The sequence below is a fragment of the Bos grunniens genome, chromosome 14, assembly GCF_055505025.1.
Source record: "Bos grunniens cultivar Pamir isolate PY7600 chromosome 14, Bosgru_T2T1.0, whole genome shotgun sequence".
NCBI lineage: Eukaryota > Metazoa > Chordata > Mammalia > Artiodactyla > Bovidae > Bos > Bos grunniens.
The window spans coordinates 51,159,487-51,181,171 of record NC_141178.1 but is presented as its reverse complement, the minus strand read 5'-3'; the positions used below and the strand labels follow the sequence as shown (position 1 = coordinate 51,181,171).

The 21,685-nt window shown below is 38.9% G+C and overlaps 1 protein-coding gene across 3 annotated transcripts; it reads right to left on the bottom strand.

Annotated features, from left to right (window-relative positions):
• Positions 1-184: 184 nt before the first annotated feature.
• COPS5 (COP9 signalosome subunit 5) lies at positions 185-20,079 on the bottom strand. 3 transcript variants are annotated; one of them, XM_086336747.1, is made up of 8 exons: positions 19,748-20,079; positions 16,543-16,777; positions 15,504-15,632; positions 14,802-14,867; positions 13,928-14,013; positions 9,392-9,503; positions 2,358-2,506; positions 185-426 (listed from the first exon to the last, which is right to left on the bottom strand). In XM_086336747.1, the coding sequence occupies exons 1-8, from the start codon at positions 19,852-19,854 to the stop codon at positions 342-344; spliced, it is 969 nt and encodes a 322-aa protein (XP_086192873.1). In that variant the 5' UTR covers positions 19,855-20,079; the 3' UTR covers positions 185-341. The 3 variants fall into 3 exon arrangements, with proteins under 3 accessions (XP_086192873.1, XP_086192874.1, XP_086192872.1); XM_086336748.1 differs by lacking the exon at positions 19,748-20,079 and adding an exon at positions 19,280-19,567; XM_086336746.1 differs by lacking the exon at positions 19,748-20,079 and adding an exon at positions 19,288-19,567.
• Between the last annotated feature and the right edge of the window lie 1,606 nt (positions 20,080-21,685).

Sequence of the window (21,685 nt, the reverse complement as noted above, 5' to 3'; positions counted from 1 at the left end):
AAGGCTTAGGCAAACTGAACTGGCTCTGATAGTACAGCAAGTGAAATGCTGAAATCCTTTGACTAATTTAAACAGGCAAGACTCTTTTAAAACAGAAAAGTTCTAATATTTCTTTCCCTCATATTTTAAAACATTGATACTAGAAAAAGAATGTAACCCCTCCCACAAAACAACAAAAGAACAATTTCATTTTAAAGAATTTTATTATAGGATGTTAATATCCAGGACACCTTCAGAGCACCTTATTCATCTAATCAGATTTTTGGTAACTGGTTTTAAAGTGTTACTTGAGTATTTTTCCTCATACTGGCTTTCAGGCAAAAGTACTACTTGGTGCTTGTTTAAGAGATGTTAATTTGATTAAACAGTTTATCCTTAATAACCTGAGACATCAATCCATGGATAGCTTCTATGGTAGTTTTACAGCTAGAAAGAAAAAACAGATCACATAATGTCACAAGAACTGAGAACTGTTTCAAACGTGCAACTTCCATGCTCCCTCCCCCACCCCCCAATTCCATCCTTGCACCCCTAGTAATGATTCTGGTTCTATTCGTACTCTGCAAAACATACTGTATACCATACCAATCTACAGTTTACTCTCTATAGTATACCATAGTGATTTTTAGCCTTCTGCATGTATTTTGATTATTTCCTACTTACTAAATTTTCCCAAAAGAATGACAATGTAAATATCTGATAAAATTCAAAAGTTATTTTATTATTTGTGAAAAGGTTTGGGAAAAGTTCTATTTTAGAAGGTTACTAAAGTTATTTATAATTCAGAAATATAGATTGATTCCAATATTACACTAAAATCTGCTTTTCCTTGTTGTTCATTAGTTGGAATTGTTTTTTAAAATGATTTTAATGAACCTTATGCTTTTTTCTCCTGAAAAATCAGAGACATCCTTCAAACAACGCAAAGGTAAAGTCAGATTAGTGGATGAAGGACTTAGATTTTAGAACTGATAAAAAAAAAAAAAAAACCCACCAATATTCAGAAAAGATGCAATTCTTGTAAAATTACGCCCAAAGGAAAATTCTCTACTATTGTACCATTACTCTTCTCCTTCCTACTTTTCTTCCTATACAGTTACATTCCCACAGTCACATTTTTGCTTCTTAAGAAATTGAGATGTAAATGCAGATAAAACTATAAATCAGACACATATAAAGATAGATGAGCAAAATGACATATTCAGAGCAAGTATCAAAAGTAAGCCCTAATGTCAAAGAAAAATGTGATTTTTATCCAGGCTGCTATCTTTATACCTTTTATTACTCACAGAGAAGAAATAAATGAGGTCATTCTAACCCAAGATAGCTTCTATTCCAACACATTTCGGCCTTCTGTCTCTCTTTTCTTTCCTATCAACTAATTTAGTTCTTCTCAAAATGGATACCAAGATAGTGATTTATATAGATGTCAACACAGTCTTCCTTTCCTCTCTATCCCTGTCATATTAAAATTCAAATTTTTGTGAAAGTGAATATTATATTACTTCCCAATTCTGTATGTATCTGAAGGATCATGTAATTATTTCATGTTATATCAAGTTTGTTCTTAATAAATTCTTTACTGAGATTTGAGATACTAAATTACTATATAAAGGATTATTTCAGAAAAATAAATTGAGAGATAACAATCATTTCTCTGATATTTAGGGCTTAAAACTTTATAAAAATTTGAAATTTGATAAACTTAAGAAATCCTAATTTAATCCTTCACAAAAGGATTATATTAGAATAGATTAGGACATCTTTTTGCAAAGTTTTGTTTTGGTTTTTGTTTAAAGACCCAGCAATGGACTGGTTTTCTTTCTTATACTTTATGGCTGAAGCTAGAAAAGGTGAAAGGGAGTTTTTCACAACATCACCTAGACCCAGAAGCCTTTAATATTCTTACCTGCTGCTGCTAAGTCGCTTTAGTCGTGTCCGACTCTGTGCGACCCCATAGATGGTAGCCCACCAGGCTCCCCCGTCCCTGGGATTCTCCAGGCAAGAACACTGGAGTGGGTTGCCATTTCCTTCTCCAATGCATGAAAGTGAGAAGTGAAAGTGAAGTCGCTCAGTCGTGTCCAACTCTTAGCGACCCCATGGACTGCAGCCCACCAGGTTTCTCCATCCATGGGATTTTCCAGGCAAGAGTACTGGAGTGGGTTGCCATTTCCTTCTCCAAATATTCTTACCTATCGCCTAAATTTTCAAAGTTAAAACCTGCATCTGACAACCTTAAAGGTTAACATTTAGGTACCACTGTAAGTTATAGGTTGAACTGTAAGGAATTTGAATCCTGTTATTTACAAATCTTGAGAAAAAAAAAAAGTTGGGGGTAGGAATAGATTTGCTCTCACCTGTCTCGTGTAGCTTTGGCAAGTTTGTCTTCTGACTTTCGATCATGTGTTTCTAAACCCAACATGAAACTTCCTCGTCCCAGCTGGGCTTCTGACTGTTCTAATTTTTCAGACAAATCGAAGACCTGCCCGGTGGTATAGTCTGCATTCTATGGGGAAAATGATATTGTATCAGTATACAATACTAGTCTATCACATAAAAAAATATACATATGTAAATTTTCTTCCATATATAGTATTTCATTTACAAATAATTCTACTCTGAAATCTAAGTGGATAGTCAGTGAAATAAGAAGTCAAATTATACTTGCAAAAACTGATTCCAAAGCTCAAGCAGTTGAATATAGAAATTTTACCCTTTTATAGTTTAAAGATTAAATTTGGAATTGTCTTTTTTGACTGCTTAAATCTAATAATTTGTTATTATGAGAGGCTTTGAAGTACACAGATTTGAGTCCAGATTGTGGTCCTCCTGCAGATTAGCTGGGAGGCCTTGGGAGAGGTCCTTTACTTTTCTATGCCTTTCAGACTTCCTGTGAAAATGGGGGAGGAGGGTGATAATTTCTACCTTAAAGCTATTGTGAGTGATGTATACAAAGCTTGTAGGACTGTTGATGACACCTAGCAAAAGCTTAACAATTGTTAGCTAATTTTGTTACTTTTTCACGTTGAACTTCCAGAATTAGTACTTATAACACATTTAAAAAATTACATTTGTGTTTTAGCTTTTCTAATTACAAAATTAATAGTTATACAGAAAATCTGGAAAATGTAGAGCAGTGTGTGTGTGTGTGTGTATATATATATATATAAATAAATATATATATATAAAAGAAAATACCTACCATCCCCTCCACCTAGCTATAAACACAATTTTTTTTAAAGAGTATTGCTATATACTCACATGAGCTTCCCAGGAGGTGCTACTGGTAAAGAACCCACCTGCCAATATAGGAGACTTAAGAAACACGTCCAAGGAGCCGTGGCTGCGTGGGCGCAGGAGGGCCTAGAGGAGCTATCCCACACTGAAGGTCAGGAAGGGCAGTGGTGAGGAGATACCCCTCGTCCAAGGTAAGGAGCAATGGCTGCGCTTTGCTGGAGCAGCCGTGAAGAGATATCCCACGCCCAAGGTAAGAGAAACCCAAGTAAGATGGTAGGTGTTGCAAGAGGGCATCCGAGGGCAAACACACTGAAACCATACTCACAGAAAACTAGTCAATCTAATCACACTAGGACCACAGCCTTGTCTAAACTCAATGAAACTAAGCCATGCCTGTGGGGCAACCCAAGACGGGCGGGTCATGGTGGAGAGATTTGACAGAATGTGGTCCATTGGAGAAGGGAATGGCAAACCACTTCAGTATTCTTGCCTTGAGAACCCCATGAACAGTATGAAAAGGCAAAATGATAGGATACTGAAAGAGAAACTCCCCAGGTTAGTAGGTGCCCAATATGCTACTGGAGATCAGTGGAGAAATAACTCCAGAAAGAATGAAGGGATGGAGCCAAAGCAAAAACAATACCCAGCTGTGGATGTGACTGGTGATAGAAGCAAGGTCCAATGCTGTAAAGAGCAATATTGCATAGGAACCTGGAATGTTGGGTCCATGAATCAAGGCAAATTGGAAGTGGTCAAACAAGAGATGGCAAGAGTGAATGTCAACATTCTAGGAATCAGCAAACTGAAATGGACTGGAATGGATGAATTTAACTCAGATGACCATTATATCTACTACTGCGGGCAAGAATCCCGCAGAAGAAATGGAGTGGCCATCATGGTCAACCAAAGAGTCCGAAATGCAGTACTTGGATGCAATCTCAAAAACGACAGAATGATCTCTGTTCATTTTCAAGGCAAACCATTCAATATCACAGTAATCCAAGTCTATGCCTCAACCAGTAACGCTGAAGAAGCTGAAGTTGAACAGATCTATGAAGACCTACAAGACCTTTTAGAACTAACACCCAAAAAAGATGTCCTTTTCATTATAGGGGACTGGAATGCAAAAGTAGGAAGTCAAGAAACACCTGCACTAACAGGCAATTTGGCCTTAGAATACGAAATGAAGCAGGGCAAAGACTAATAGAGTTTTGCCAAGAAAATGCACTGGTCATAACAAACACCCTCTTCCAACAACACAAGAGAAGACTCTACACATGGACATCACTAGATGGTCAACACCGAAATCAGATTGATTATATTCTTTGCGGCCCAAGATGGAGAAGCTCGATACAGTCAGCAAAAACAAGACCAGGAGCTGACTGTGGCTCAGACCATGAACTCCTTATTGCCAAAGTCAGACTTAAATTGAAGAAAGTAGGGAAAACCACTAGACCATTCAGATATGACCTAAATCAAATCCCTTATGATTATACAGTGGAAGTGAGAAATAGATTTAAGGGCCTAGATCTGATAGATATGCCTGATGAATATGGAATGAGGTTCGTGACACTGTACAGGAGACAGGGATCAAGACCATTCCCATGGAAAAGAAATGCAAAAAAAGCAAAATGGCTGTCTGGGGAGGCCTTACAAATAGCTGTGAAAAGAAGAGAAGCGAAAAGCAAAGGAGAAAAGGAAAGATATAAACATCTGAATGCAGAGTTCCAAAGAATAGCAAGAAGAGATAAGAAAGCCTTCTTCAGCAATCAATGCAAAGAAATAGAGGAAAACAACAGAATGGGAAAGACTAGGGATCTCTTCAAGAAAATCAGAGATACCAAGGGAACATTTCATGCAAAGACAGCCTCGATAAAGGACAGAAATGGTATGGACCTAACAGAAGCAGAAGATATTAAGAAGAGATGGCAAGAATACACAGAAGAACTGTACAAAAAAGATCTTCATGACCCAGATAATCACGATGGTGTGATCACTGACCTAGAGCCAGACATCCTGGAATGTGAAGTCAAGTGGGCCTTAGAAAGCATCACTACGAACAAAGCTAGTGGAGGTGATGGAATTCCAGTTGAGCTATTCCAAATCCTGAAAGATGATGCTGTGAAAGTGCTGCACTCAATATGCCAGCAAGTTTGGGAAACTCAGCAGTGGCCACAGGACTGGAAAAGGTCAGTTTTCATTCCAATCCCAAAGAAAGGCAATGCCAAAGAATGCTCAAACTACCGCACAGTTTCACTCTAGTAAAGTAATGCTCAAAATTCTCCAAGCCAGGCTTCAGCAATATGTGAACCGTGAACTTCCTGATGTTCAAGCTGGTTTTAGAAAAGGCAGAGGAACCAGAGATCAAATTGCCAACATCTGCTGGATCATAGAAAAAGCAAGGGAGTTCCGGAAAAACATCTATTTCTGCTTTACTGACTATGCCAAAGCCTTTGACTTTGTGGATCACAATAAACTGTGGAAAATTCTGAAAGAGATGGAAATACCAGACCACCTGATCTGCCTCCTGAGAAATCTGTATGCAGGTCAGGAAGCAACAGTTAGAACTGGACATGGAACAACAGACTGGTTCCAAATAGGAAAAGGAGTTCATCAAGGCTGTATATTGTCACCCTGTTTATTTAACTTATATGCAGAGTACATCATGAGAAACGCTGGGCTGGAAGAAACACAAGCTGGAATCAAGATTGCTGGGAGAAATATCAATAACCTCAGATATGCAGATGACACCACCCTTATGGCAGAAAGTGAAGAGGAACTCAAAAGCCTCTTGATGAAAGTGAAGAGTGAAAAAGTTGGCTTAAAGCTCAACATTCAGAAAACGAAGATCATGGCATCCAGTCCCACCACTTCATGGCAAATAGACGGGGAAACAGTAGAAACAGTGTCATACTTTATTTTTTGGGCTCCAAAATCACTGCAGATGGTGATTGCAGCCATGAATTTAAAAGACGCTTACTCCTTGGAAGAAAAGTTATGACCAACCTTGATAGCATATTGAAAAGCAGAGACATTACTTTGCCAACAAAAGTTCGTCTAGTCAAGGCTATGGTTTTTCCTGTGGTCACGTATGGATGTGAGAGTTGGACTGTGAAGAAGGCTGAGTGCTGAAGAATTGATGCTTTTGAACTGTGGTGTTGGAGAAGACTCTTGAGAGTCCCTTGGACTGCAAGGAGATCCAACCAGTCCATTCTGAAGGAGATCAGCCCTGGGATTTCTTTGGAAGGAGTGATGCTAAAGCTGAAACTCCAGTCCTTTGGCCACCTCATGCGAAGAGTTGACTCATTGGAAAAGACTCTGGTGCTGGGAGGGATTGGGGGCAGGAGGAGAAGGGGACAACAGAGGATGAGATGGCTGGATGGCATCACAGACTCGATGGACGTGAGTCTGAATGAACTCCGGGAGTTGGTGATGGACAGGGAGGCCTGGCGTGCTGCGATTCATGGGGTCGCAAAGAGCCGGACACGACTGAGCGACTGATGTGATCTGATCTGAAGAAACACGGGTTTGATCCCTGGGTTGGGAAGATCCCCTGGAGGAGGGCATGGCAACCCACTCCAGTATTCTTGCCTGGAGAATCCCATGGACAGAGGAGCCTGGTGGGCTACATGCAGTCCACAGGGTCACAAACAGCACAGTCAGACCCACATTTGGTAAACTGAAATATTCTATATACTGCTGATATTTCATGTATGTTTAAAACCAAAAGTTTAATAATCACATATGTACACTTAAGTGTACTTAAGTGTAATATTTTTTAAAAGTTTCTACTGGAATATCTTTATGTTATTCTATTTATTCAGTCTGTAAGATACTGTAAAGGCAGTACAGTTCAGTCACAAGACATTTTAAAAACATTTGCTGTCATCATAGTTACTATAAAAAGCCCTTTAAAATGCTACCAGCTTTCCAGTGATTTTACAAACATGATAATTTTTTAAACATGCAATTATATTCACTTTTTCTAAATGGTTTAGGTCACCAATACATCCTTCCCCAACAGATTTGGAGAAAACTCTAATGTTTGTAGATCACTTCACATCTAGAAGATTTAGCTGCAGATATAAAAATGTGGGATGGCAGAAACAGTTATACTATGAAAATGAAAAAAGAAACCAATTACATTTCAAACAGAGAAAACTAATATAAATAAAAATAACTTTTTTCTGGTAGCTTTTAGATTACATGCTTTAGCTGTAAAGGGAAAGAGATGACATACATTTATTTATATATTTTTTTCTTAGAATGCTGTAATGTACTAGGTATTAAACTACACACAAAAAAGGAGGAAATATAATTTAACCTTTTCTTGATTATTAATGTCCTCAGTATATACAGTGCTGGAATACAGGGACAGCCACAGGCTGAGTAAGCAGAGCTGGCTGCTTTTGTACAAAGGTTCAGATAGCTCCAGTCTTACTGCTTCCTGCCCATGCCATCATGTGTCACTTCTGGCTGCTATCAGCATACTTGCCTCTAAGGAAACATGACACATGAGGCATTTAGCAGTGCTAGATAGACAGAAAACATTTAATAAATGTTTGCTATTATGATCACTCTCCCTCTTTCTAATTTACTATTTCTGACTGTTGAGGATAAGAAATAAGAAAAAAAATCATAGTAAATATGCTCAAGTGAGGTTTTTACCCATGAGTGCAATGAATCAAATGAGCAAAAAATAATTTATTGAGGCTTTATTATATGCCTGCTGCTGCTGCTTCTGCCAAGTCGCTTCAGTCGTGTCTGACTCTGTGCGACTCCATAGATGGCAGCCCACCAGGCTCCCCTGTCCCCGGGATTCTCCAGGCAAGAACACTGGAGTGGGTTGCCATTTCCTTCTCCAATGCATGAAAGTGAAAAGTGATAGTGAAGTCGCTCAGTCGTGTCCGACTCTTCACGACCCCATGGACTTCAGCCTACCAGGCTCCTCTGCCCATGGGATTTTCCAGGCAAGAGTACTGGAGTAGGGTGCCATTGCCTTATTATATGCCTAGTACTTTGCTAATTACTATATATATTTCATATAATTCTCAGTGTACTTAACAATGTGGGTATTATCATCTTCGGGCCCAAGAAAGCCTCAGACACATTAAATAATGCTGTGAAGGTCACACACAGCTAGTAAAATGGCAGACTTCTTTGTGAACTGAGTTTATCTTAGTCCAAATTTAGTGGTTCTAACCACTATGCTATACTGTACTATATGAAGTGGCTTACTTTAAAAAAAAAAAAAGATAAACAAAACTGTTCCTTAACTAAGATCTAGACAGAAGTTTCTGTCCTCTTCTAGGTATTAGATTTTAATGATATATTGGAAAATATTGACTTTTTCATTTTTTTTTGGTGGTAGCAGCATCTGCTTGCTATAAGGTAGTGATATTCTGATTTCTTTGGGGGACATTCTTAGTCCAAGTGCTCTGGAGAGTTTCTTCTACTCCAGCCCAGAAGTGAAGCACTGACGGACTGCCTTGGCTCAACTACTCATGGTGTTCATTCCCTTGGCCCAGAGCAGGTTTAAGGTTAGGCATGTGACCTACAAACTCAGACACACAGTGAGGCTTTGCCGGGGAATATGTTGAGTGGTGTGTATGTGTCTGTGTATGTGTGTGTTGTGTATCTTGATCTTTTCTTTTGAATGTAGAATTGGGAGGTCTAAGCTAATACGGCCATCTTGATTTCACATGAAGTCTGAAACTGAAACCAACTGACCTGAAATCAAAGCTGAGAAAGGAAGACCAAGACCTCATAATATTGTCTGAATGCAAACTCAGGCTGTGCCTGAAGTCAGCCCTCCTCCTGGTATTCCTGGACTTTGCAGCTTACATGATTCTCTTTTTTGTTTTAGCCAGGTTGGTTGGGTCTCCTGTCACTTGTAACTAGAGTGCTACCTGAGACACACAACAAAGAACACTATTGGCATTTTTCTCTAACTCAGTTAGAGGTAGATCTCACCCTCATCTGGTCTCAATAGTACACAATACAGATCCTAGCTTGGCCTCTGGTCATACAGAATCTGCTCCCAAGCCCACCATCTTGGCAAAGTCAGTCTTTCCATAAAAAAGACTTTCAGACATTAAACAACTTATATAGATTGATAAAATTCAGACACATTCCTCACAAGCATAGTACTTACCGTAAGCAAGCTAGAGGAACTCAGCGTATTCACCCAGTATTTATTCCACAAAAGCTCAAGCAATTTCCGATCCAAAGAGGATTTGAAATATGAGACTTCTAAGGCATAGTATCTAATGAAACAAAACCACAAATCTAGTAAGTAAAACACATTCAACCACATCACATAAAGGTTATGGCCAAATTTAAGTTAATTACATTTTATATCCAAATAGTCATGCTTTAATTTTTTCCAACAGAATAACAGGTAAATAACAGTAACTGGTTTTCTTACTCTTCAGAGGGGTGGTTGCAATTCAGTTAAGCAAATATTCTCTAGTTATATTTCTCCCCTCTGTAAAGCCCGGAAATTCTCAAAAAATTATTAATAACTAATCAAAATTTCTGAATGACATGTATTTACCCATGCCACTGACTTCATAAATTTCAGCCAACAGTAATGAACTTCCCCTCTCCAAGGTTAGCTATTACTTTTGTTAGGCTTTTAAAAATACTAAAAATGACATGTGGATTCTCGATTCCTCCTTTCTAATCCCCTAATTAGGAACAACTGCTTTTTGGAAAAGCAAAACTTTAAGGTTGGTCATTAAAGCATATTTTAAAAGAATTGCTGCTGCTTCTAAAGGTGCCTAATTTATAATCAAGGGAAATTTGGTTAAATGTCTGAAAAACTTTTTTTTTTAAAGAAAGAAATATTTAACTATGTCACTATGTTACAAAGAAACAGAAGGGACTTCTTCACCTTAAGGAGCTTACCATTTTCATGGGACACGTGGGATGAATCCATGGAAAGTTACAAATACAATGATATATATTGAATAATAGTAAGTGATGCTATAGTGCATATTTAAAATGAATCATCTGCCAATTAAATGTTAACAATAATGAGTATTCTTAGTATAGACAGAACAGCCTGAGAAGCTCCAGGGAAAAGGCAGGATTTCGAGTAACCCTAACATGAGTCTATAGTGTGGCTATGTTAAGAGCAAGGAGGAAGCATTAGGCAGAGAGCCCTAACTCACAAAAAGGAAAGTCATGAAAGGAACAAGAAGTTAATCAGTCTGCCTGGTAAGTTTAGAGGGAGCAGAAGGATTTTGTAAGGGAAATCTAGGAAGCTATGTTGGGGTCTAGCTAGCAGAAGACATTACATATAAGGCTAAGAAATTATCTTCTAGGTACTTGGGACTCATGGAAGGTGTCTGAGCAGATCAGTGATACAGCCGTTTATATCAGTGTTTGAGAAGGCCGGCTGTGGTAAGATGTGTCAGAGGAGAAATGGGAAGCAGGGAGACCGCAAAGGATGCCACTGCAGTGAAGCAGATGTCAGGAGAAAAAGGCCTCACTCTTAGGTTAGTGCTGTCGAAGATAAAGGCACAGGGACGAACAGAAATGTGTGTTCTTTCAATTCAGGAGTGAAGAAATTTAAAAAGAGTAAGAATTTAAAGACAATTCTAAGTAAGGGCTTTATAAATAAGATATCCCTGCGTATGTGTAGATGAAAAGATTAAAAAGAGTAAGAATTTAAAGACAATTCTAAGTAAGGGCTTTATAAATAAGATATCCCTGCATATGTGTAGATGAAAAGCTATAGTGAAATGTGGAAGTAGGATGTGGAAACAGTGTATTTCTTGAGCCACTTATTATGTCCTGGCGCTTTATATATACTCATTTAATCTTCCCTACAACCACAAAAGGAAAGATTTATTATTCCCATTCTAGGCAGAAGAAACAACTCTAGAGTAGAGACTTGTTCAACACCACAGAAAGTGGCAGCAAAAGTATATGATATTATGTCTGTTATCAAAACCTCATGGTCTAATTTATTGTTATATCCAGAGTGTAGACATTTAAGACCTTGTTTAAGAAGTGAAGCCCTGGGAGTTGAGGCAGTTAGGTATGGGGAGAGGAGGCAGGGGCTCAGGTGGAAAGGTCAGTTTTAGAAATGACAGGTTGTACCTCTGATACTTTAGGGGAAAGAGAGGATGAGTAGAGCAAAAGATGTAGATTATAAAGGATGGAAAATAAGGGAGCTCAAACTGGAGGGTCTAGAATAGACTTTTATGTTTAAAATTTGTGGATCACCTTAATGTTATTACTGTCTTAATTCCGTAGGCTGATGCAATGAAATTTTTTGGTCTAATATTAGCTGCAAATCTCAGTAGCAGAGTTGAAAGCAAGAAGAATATTCAAAATTACTCGTGGAGCTAAATCCTCATCTTCTGTACAGGAAGTCAATAATAGATACTGCCTAGAACTGAAAATCAAGAAGTAGCACTATCAGCATGCTGTTTGAAGTTAATGGGGTAAATACTTAAACGGAGTATAGCTATAATAGTTGAAGTGATTCCCTCTGGGGGTGGGGGAAAGGGAATGGTATTTTCATAGAACCAGTGACTCTTTAAACTATAAGCTTGTATAACATTGATAACATACAAGCTAATTTTAAAAATCTGTTGTGTCCTATTTTTACTAAGGCTCTTCAAAGTTAAATATATTTAATATCTGTATTAGATTCTATGTTGAAAACAAATTTTGGATTATGATCTAGAATTTAAAATAGGAAAGAAAAAAGATCAGTGTAAACTACAAATTACAGCTCATTGTCAAATGATTTAGGAAATGATCTATGAGTCTGCTCTTAACTTGGCACTATGATTCATTGAAGATTTGAAATAAAAATAAGCAACTTATTTGCCCTATTAAAAAAAGTTTACTCTTTATTTAGGAACTGGTCCTAAGTAAGAGAGTATCTTTGAACATCCTACTTATTCCAGGTTCAAAATTCTAGGCTCTAGCAATGCAGGTAGTTAGAAAGCAGCAACTCCTCTTAGAGAGGCTCATTTCTCAGAAAAAAACAGGAAATGCAGGTTTGTTTGGGTATAGGAAGCACAGTATGCCTCATGGTCTTTGTTTTAAAAGCTGCTACTGGTGATGAGAGAAGCAGAGTAGGTATTAAAGAAACTGCAACTCAATATAAATGAAAAAAATTGTTAACTCTGAAAGTGAAAGTATTACAGCAAAGGTGTTTTCATGCTTAGGAGCAATTCTCTCAAATAGGAATGGCTTAAATTCTTTTCAGTAGAGCAAATTAAGAGATTTAATTACAAACCTCTCATTGGTTTATAAATGAAAATAAAAATCTTTTTTTCCAGAAGTATGCCAAGGATCAGACATATTTAAAAATTAAATTCTAGAAATTCTGGTATTTTCTAGGAATTCTAAACAGAAAAATAAGAGCAGTAGTAGCACATGAGTAGTAAAGTATTCCTTGAAGTTAGGATAGGAGATGTGGAGAAAGGGACAGTAGTAATCAGGCAAAACTTTTTTTTTTTAGGGGGGTGCCCACACTTCTATGTGCCATGCCCTATTTTAATTGTTAGGATATAGCAGTGAATTGATTTCTCTCTCATGAAGTTCACATTCTAATGAGGTCAATAAAGGAAGCAAAAACATATCAGATGGTCACAAGTGCTAAGAAGAAAAATGAAGCAGGGAAAGGTAACAGTGACTAGAAAGTGCTAATTGAAATAGGGTGATCAAGGAACATTCTCTGTTAAGGTGACCCTTAAACAGACACTCGTTGACTGAAATAGTGAATCACATGGAAATAATGAAGAATGTTCCAGGCAGAAGGATTAGCAAGTGCAAAGGCCCTAAGGCAGGAGCCAGCCTAGTACATCTGATAAACCATGAGGCCACTATGGCTAGAACAGACAGAGCAAAGGCTTAGTGACAAGAAGTAGAGTCCCTGAGATGGGCTCAGAACGATTGTAGGGGCCAGTCTACATAGGCTTGTGTGGTCCATGGTAAGCACTATAGATCTGACTCTTAATGAGACAGGAAATCACTCTGAGAAGGATGAACATGATCAGACTTATATTTTAACAGAATCTGTTTGGCTGACAAAAGCCCTTTAAGGGGTGGGGTGAAGTGCAGAAGCAAGAAGACTAGCTAGAAGGCTAGTGCTCTGATTTAAGTTGCAGATGGCTGTGGCCTGGGTCAAGGTGATAGTAAGAGAGGTGATGTATTTAGAAGGTGGAGAAAATTGTCTTCACTGGTTTACTGATTTAAAAAATTGAGATGTAATTCACATAGCATGAAAGTCACTGTTTTAAAGGAGTATACAATTAAGTAGTTTTTAGTATGACTTCTTTAACTCGGAGTAAAAATGTTTAGGGAGAACTTTTGCTATGTGGAAACTGGGTACATTGAGGGCTGTAGAAATTGCTAGCGTCAGGCTGGCTCTGCATACAGCTTCCTTCAACTTTTACTTTCATCAACAGGCCAAGTATCTTATACATTGATAAAACGTATATAGATGGGTGAAAGGCAAATAACATGTTAGATTAAAACAATTGTTAATAAAGATTCAAACATTATCCTAAATTTATATATTCTTACTATTATTTTAAAAGGTATTATGAAATGCATTTCACCTGAGTTTTTTTCTCATCTATAAAATTAGGGGCTTGGTCTGGACGATCTTTGAGGTTTCTTATGATGATTCTGGCATCAGATACATTTTTAAATGACTTACTGTTTGCAGTGTACACCAAAGTCTTCTATTTTATTAAGTGGGATGGTCTGGTACTCAGAAGGTCCTTCATCCGGAGGCTTGTAGCCCTAAACAAAAATGAAGAAAATAGAAGACTTAAACACAACAGAGGAAAAACATGTTTTCTATGTGACTTTCTGTTTACAGAAACATTCATTTGGGGGAGCCAATTACTGAACATAAACACCTAATTAAAAAAAAAGTATATTGCTTATGCTGCTGCTAAGTCACTTCAGTCGTGTCCGACTCTGTGTGACCCCACAGACGGCAGCCCATCAGGCTTCCCCATCCCTGGGATTCTCCAGGCAAGAACACAAGATTGGGTTGCCATTTCCTTCTCCAGTGCATGAAAGTGAAAAGTGAAAGTGAAGTCACTCAGTCGTGTCCGACTCTTAGCGACCCCATGGACTGCAGCCCACCAGGCTCCTGCATCCATGGGATTTCCAGGCAAGAGTACTGGAGTGGGGTGCCATTGCCTTCTCCGTTATTGCTTATACTCTTCCTCAACCCCATTCGGTGGCTGAAGGCTAGATTTGGCTTATAGATTAATTTTTCTTGTCCTTAGGTGATATTCACTTGTGCTCATATCTATTTCAGATTTGCAGTAGATAGAAGGTGGCCATGACGCACAAATCCTTATTAACAAAAGAACTGCTTTTCTAGTAGAATTAACAACATGCAGCACAAATGTATTACTTTTTTGCTAAAGACAATTTGTGGTAGTTGGGCTTCTATTTTGTAAATACCATTAAATTGTTTTAGGACAAAATGAGATACTAACTATAACACATCTTTAAAAATAAACCAAATATTTAAAAATTGAAAAACTATAAGAACTAGGAGTTTTTCAAATTACCTTTGGATATGTCCTGAAGGCTCCAAGATTCACTTTCCCTGCAGATATTGTTCTTGTTGGGTCAATCTACAAGAAAGATATATTTAATATCTGCTGACTTACTTGTTTAAACATTATAAGCCTAGAAATACATATGTACATATAACATTATAGGCACACACACATAATTAAAAATAACCAATAGGGAAAAAAATAACCAAATTGGAAAATCACAGAAGTTCAACAGAATGGTTAAATATGGAAATCTCATCATTTATTTAGAGATTAGATCTAGTTATTATACTATTTAAGAGTATTAATTACAGATTTGCTCATCTTTTCCAGAAGTCTTTTTAAACAGATGAACAATTTCTACCTTCCTTAGAGTAACCTGAATTACATCTAAAATACTTTAAGCATAGCAAGAGCTGTTCTAGCAATTTCCTGATTCAATCAGTTCACTCAACATCGACCAAATGCCCACTGTGTGCAGGGAACTGAGACACAGGTGCTGTGTACATTCTCATCTAACAGAGGGTGGGGAAAGATGCATAGAAGTTACATAACTTGTTCAGAGTCCCAGCTACAAAGAAGTGGAATTTAGACTCAAACCTAGGCTGGCACCAGACCCTTGCTCTTTACCATACTGTTTTTATTTCCCTGTATACCTGCTTTAGTAAATCTTCATGAAAATTAATTACAACTGGTTGTAAAAATACTTACTACCACTGCTACAAATGGTTCCTGGAACTGCTGATTGAGCATCTGAGTACTAACATCAATTCCAGAAAGCCAGCAGCCATAGCCAGGGTGGCTATGATACCAGCCAATTGCATTTTCAAGGCGGCCAACCTAACAAATGAAGAGAGCAAAGGAGCTTGAGGTTCTTGTTTAATCTTAGAGATGCTTATGATTTGTCTAGACAGCCCTACAGTTAAATAACAGTATGCAGAATAATTATAGCATATGGTGCTTAAAAAAATTTTTTTTATATACTACATGCTCAAGGCACAAAATTAATAAGATACATGTACAATAAGGTCATTCAGTCTCCTTCCACCTCCTTCCCCTCAACTAGTTTCTCAGCCCAGATGTTACTGTCATAGGTTTACACACCTATCTTCCAGAGTTACTCTCTGCATATAGAATATATTCTTTGCATATATGTAGATTAATAAAAACACACAATGGCATACCACCAATAGTATTCTACACTTTGCTTTTTCACTCAACAAAATATTCTTGGATTTGTTTCACATAAATAAACATATAGATAGCTACCTTTTAAAGGCTGGCTGGCAGTTCATTGTGTGGGATATAATTTATTTAATCAGCTTGATATCCACTTACATTTAGGTTGTTTACAATTTTTTGGTTTTAAACACACATAATGAATATGAGAATTATAATTTCTTTTAAAAACTCAGATATAGTTTATATATGTATAATATATATAGACATTCGTTCAGATGTACAACATAATGATTCAATATATGTATATACTGTGAAATGATCACAGTAAGTACAGTTAACATCCAACACCACATGCAGTTACAATTTTTTTTCCTTGTGATGAGAACTTTTAAGATCTACTCTCTTGAGAATTTTAAAAAAATCCATGCTAATCTCATATATGTTACATATAGTTAAGAATAACTTAAAATATAAACTCTAATGTAGGAGGATAGTTTTAAGTTTAGAAACTCAAAACTATGAGACTCTTAACTTGCAGTAACCAAATTTTAGGGAACAGCATTTTTACCTGTTTAGCATTTTCTATGTATGCAGCCATGTACTCATATGCAGCAGCCTGAGCGTTCACTCGCGTTTCAGTGCCCTCTACTGGCAAAGCAAAGCTGTCCATAATGATCATGGTCTCACCGTCCACCTTGCCCAGCATCAAGCCCATCACTTCCAGGTTGCCTCCTGATCTGGCATGCATCACCATTTTCAGTAGAGCCAATGCTGAGATTTTGCAGTACTTAAAGTAATGGTGACTACAAAACAAAGGCATGGTGTAATTAACTTTCTTATATAAGTACAATTGTAAGACAGTTTTTGTACAGTTTTTGTGGAGATTAACAAATAAGTATTGAAGCAATTTACACTGAAGAAATGGGGAGAAAGCGTATATATATATAGAATGAGGGAAAGAAAAACAAAGTAGAAAAGGACAGAGTTCCTGAAGGGGGATGGAAATGATAAACATAATCCTGCAAATTACTTCCCATTGGGGGAAGGGAAAAGTATGAAATAATTTTAAAATATGCTATTTGAGTAGACAGAAGGGAATTACACGACCATTTCAATAGACTTTTTCTCCATTAATTTTGGAATCACCAAATCTAGGTTTCTGACCCTGGTTGGTCCGTTTTGCCTCATTATTCTCCCACTTAACCTTCCAGGCCTAACAGTTAAGAATGTAGGCTCTGACATCCATCTACCTAGGTTTGAAGCCTTTTACTGCCATATCCTGGCTGTAACCTTGAGACAACCACTTAATGTCTGTGCCTGTTCATAGAGTTGTTGTTTGGAGGAAATGAATAAAATAATGTACGTAAAGTGCATGGGTTAGTGCCTGACACATACAAAACTTTTTAAGTGCTGCTGCCTGCCAAGTCACTTCAGTCGTGTCCGACTCTGTGCGAACCCATGGACTGCAGCCTACCAGGCTCCTCCGTCCATGGGATTCTCCTGGCAAAAACACTGGAGTGGGTTGCCATTTCTTTCTCCAATGCATGAAAGTGCAAAGTGAAAGTGAAGTCACTCAGTCATGTCTGACTCTTAGCGACCCCATGGATTGCAGGCTCCTCCGGACAACAGTACTGGAGTGGGGTGCCATTGCCTTCTCCCTTTTAAGTGCTAGCTGCATTATTAACCTATCTTTTATAGTACTCTGAGAGTACAATGTGTTGAGGGTTGTAGCTTCTCTTTGTGGTATCAGTCTAAAAATGTAAAATGTAGCCTTAAAAGCTTTAGTCCTACTGTGATCAGTGTTTCAGTTTGTCATCTGTGTATGTGACTAAACTACTGTTGAATAAAATTCCACTTCAGTCTCATTGATGTAGCCAAAGACAGCAAGGATGACTGTAACTGGAGATACAGTGACACAGTGAGGCTGATAATTTAAAATATTCAATAGGCTATATCAATCTAAGTATGCAGCCTGCTATAGAAATAGCAGACAACCAGGCAAAATAACCAGTCTGTAAAGAGTGTCAGTGTCTTTGAGAAGTCTTTTTAAAATGTCTGCCCACAGATTTCAATCACAGATGAAAAATATAGAGACCTGACCTTGGAAGTCAAGACATGAATTAAAATCTTCACTCCTCTATCTACTGGCAAAAAAAGTCCATTATTGTGCTTCTATTACATACATTCTAGACCCTTTTTTATACATGCCCTGATCTAATCTTTATAACATCACCAACAGATAGGTCTTTTTTCTCTTTTACAGATAAAAAAGATAAGTAAATTTCAACTAATTAGTTATACTTGTGAGATTTGATTTTCGGTCTTAACTGTTGTTCACTTAAGAATTCATTGCCTCTGTGTAATTATGAACTAAGTTATTTACTATATTTGCTTGTTTTCATATATGCAGAAAAGGAATAAAAATACTTCGTTGTCATAAAGATTAAGTGACATATGCAAATTCCCAGCTCAAAACTCAGCCTGTAGTTAAGTACTCAGTAAACACTGCTGAATCTGAATTCCCACAGGTAAAGCTTGCCTTGGAAAAACCTGTGAGACAGATGAAATGGTTTTTGTTGTTGACCACCGCTTTCCTGTCTATCCATTAGAGAGACTGACCTTTTTACTCTTTCCATACAATATCTGCTGTCAGGAAAGGATAAATACCGCTGCAAAGAAATCTTGACCTGTCATCACTCCGAGGGACACATGAGTTTTGCTAAGGGGCAAAAAACCTTAAGTTCTATTGATAAAATTTACAGCTTCTGTAAAAAAATGGTGGAGTAAACATTGTGGGAGACTGAGTAGAGCCTCTTTGTTGTTTCTGAAATAATTACCAGCAAAAAAGAAGCAATTATAGATATAAAAGATTACAGACTAAAAAAAGCTGGCGCATAATTATTTTAGAGACCATTGGATTGACTCAATATCTGAAGATAGCTGTAGTCCCAGTCTGAAATCAGCTGAAGATCCCAACAAAGTGTATATCGACACAAGGTTCAAGGCAGAGTGTGGAGTATCTCTAACAATACGGGGGCTGAGAAGTGAAAGCCCAAACTACCGCTTGTCGTTTTCCTCTTCCATTCTCCCAAGGCAAACGAGACAGAAAGGGGGAATCAAGCAAGCCCCAGTGGAGGGTCTTACGCTTTATTTGCGGGGATAAAAAGGTAAAATAAAATTTCTTAGACGATTCCTTTTCCTCCTTGCTGCAGAGGGAAAGACAAGCTCTCTATCCCCAACTCTCACTGCCCCTGGGTCTCTTAAAAGTCCCGCCACCCCTCCCTCCCCTGCGTTTCGCCAGGGACCTCCTCACTCCTTAGTCCAGGGCTTCGCCGCCAGGATTTCTTGCTGCTGTTTCTTGTCGTATTTGTAGATTTCATCGACACTCTGGGCTTCCTGCATGTTGTTGGCTAGCTCCCACGTTTTCTGGGCCATGCCACTCCCGGAAGCTGCCATCGCCGAGGAATCTGATAAGCTGTCGCCTCCGCAATCGAGACGCAACTTTATCTCGCTAGGTTTTCGGGCGTGGGCTCCGGACCCACCCCACCGCAGGTGCAAACTCACACTAGGCTCTCGGGGCAGCCATGACACCCAGCACCGGAGGTGAAGTTGGTACGGACCATCCGCGGGATGGCGGGGGTCCTTGGGGGACGCGGCTATATACACAGCAGTTACACAATAGTTAAGAGGCAGAGGAGTCGTCTCATTACTGAAAAGAGAACTTACTATCTTGGAAAATTATATGTGTGAAATAGGACGAAAACAGTAGTTACCTAGGGAATGGTATAGCCTTCTGTACCGGAAGAAGGGCATGTAACGTTATGCCAGAAACTGGAATTGGCCCTCCTTGTTCGTTCTGCGCAGGTTCGGCTTCCGCCATATTAAAAATGGGAGTGAGAGAAGTCGCTCAGTCGTGTCCGACTCTTTGCGACCTCATAGACTAGCCTATCAGGCTCCTCCGTCCATGGGATTTTCCCGGCAAGAGTACTGGAGTGGGTTGCCATTTCCTTCTCCAGAGGATCTTCCCGACCCAGGGATTGAACCCGGGTCTCCCTCATTGTAGGCAGACGCTTTACCGTCTGAGCCACCAAGAAGCTGCAATGGGGCAAAGAACTGTTTTTACGTGGGTGTAAGCAATGGCAAATGACACGACTGAGCGACTACACTTTCACTTCATGCATTGGAGAAGGAAATGGCAACCCACTCCAGTGTTCTTGCCTGGAGAATCCCAGGGACGGGGGAGCCCGGTGGGCTGCTGTCTCTGGGGTCGCACAGAGTCGGACACGACTGAAGCGACTTGGTGGCAGCCGCAGCAGCAGGTACTCTTAAGATTGTTGAAAGCCAAAAAAAAAAAAAAAAAAGATGTCTATGGAAAAGTAGACATAGAAGTAGTTCCGAATGCCGCTTTTGAGAGAATGATAACATGGCATCCTAGTTTACTTCCAGATGAATCATTGCACATGCGTAAAGCCCTTTGACTTGTAGTGGTTTGGCGCAAAACTTTCCTAGAGGGGCGTTCTCTAGCGTCTCAAGGTGGCCATGGAAACTTGTGGATGGCTATGGTCGTGCCTTTTGGCGCATTTGTAAAAATAACATCTATACGAGCTATTAGTGTTTTGCCAAGTGTCCAGTACCCACTTCTTGAAACAGTTTACAGTTTAATCTTATACATTCCACTGTGGAACCACTTCTGTCCCCTAAACCGAATTAATCTAGGGGGAATATGTTGTCACCCACCATTTCATGGGAAATAGATGGGGAAACAGTGGAAACAGTGTCAGACTTTATTTTTCTGGGCTCCAAAATCACTACAGATGGTGACTGCAGCCATGAAATTAAAAGACGCTTACTCCTTGGAAGGAAAGTTATGACCAACCTAGATAGCATATTGAAAAGCAGAGACATTACTTTGCCAACAAAGGTCCGTTTAGTCAAGGCTATGGTTTTTCCTGTGGTCATGTATGGATGTGAGAGTTGGACTGTGAAGAAGGCTGAGCGCCGAAGAATTGATGCTTTTGAACTGTGGTGTTGGAGAAGACTCTTGAGAGTCCCTTGGACTGCAAGGAGATCCAACCAGTCCATTCTGAAGGAGATCAGCCCTGGGATTTCTTTGGAAGGAATAATGCTAAAGCTGAAACTCCAGTATTTTGGCCACCTCATGCCAAGACTTGACTCATTGGAAAAGACTCTGATGCTGGGAGGGATTGGGGACAGGAAGAGAAGGGGACGACAGAAGATGAGATGGCTGGATGGCATCACTGACTCGATGGATGTGAGTCTGAGTGAACTCCGGGAGTTGGTGATGGATAGGGAGGCCTGGCGTGCTGCATTCAGGGGGTCGCGAAGAGTCGGACACGACTGAGCGACTGATCTGATCTGATCTGAAGAGTTAACAGTGTTTAATTATTTCATTTATTTGCTTGTTTTTAGGTATCCTTCTTTCTTCTCCTATCCCCCATTCCACACTAGATTCTAAGTTCCAAAACACAGGGACCGGGTCTCTATTCCTTGTTTTATCCCTAATACCTACCATAGATGCTCAGTGTTTATATTACTGGGAAAAATAAAGAGGGAGGGCGGGGGGTAGTTTCACCTCCGCAACTTCAACTTTTAGTTACCTTGAAAGTTTGCATAAGTGGTCAGCGTTGCCTGGAGTGCTTTCCCCTTACTTTTCTGACTGGGAGCTCATAGTAATATTTAAAAAGAGAGCT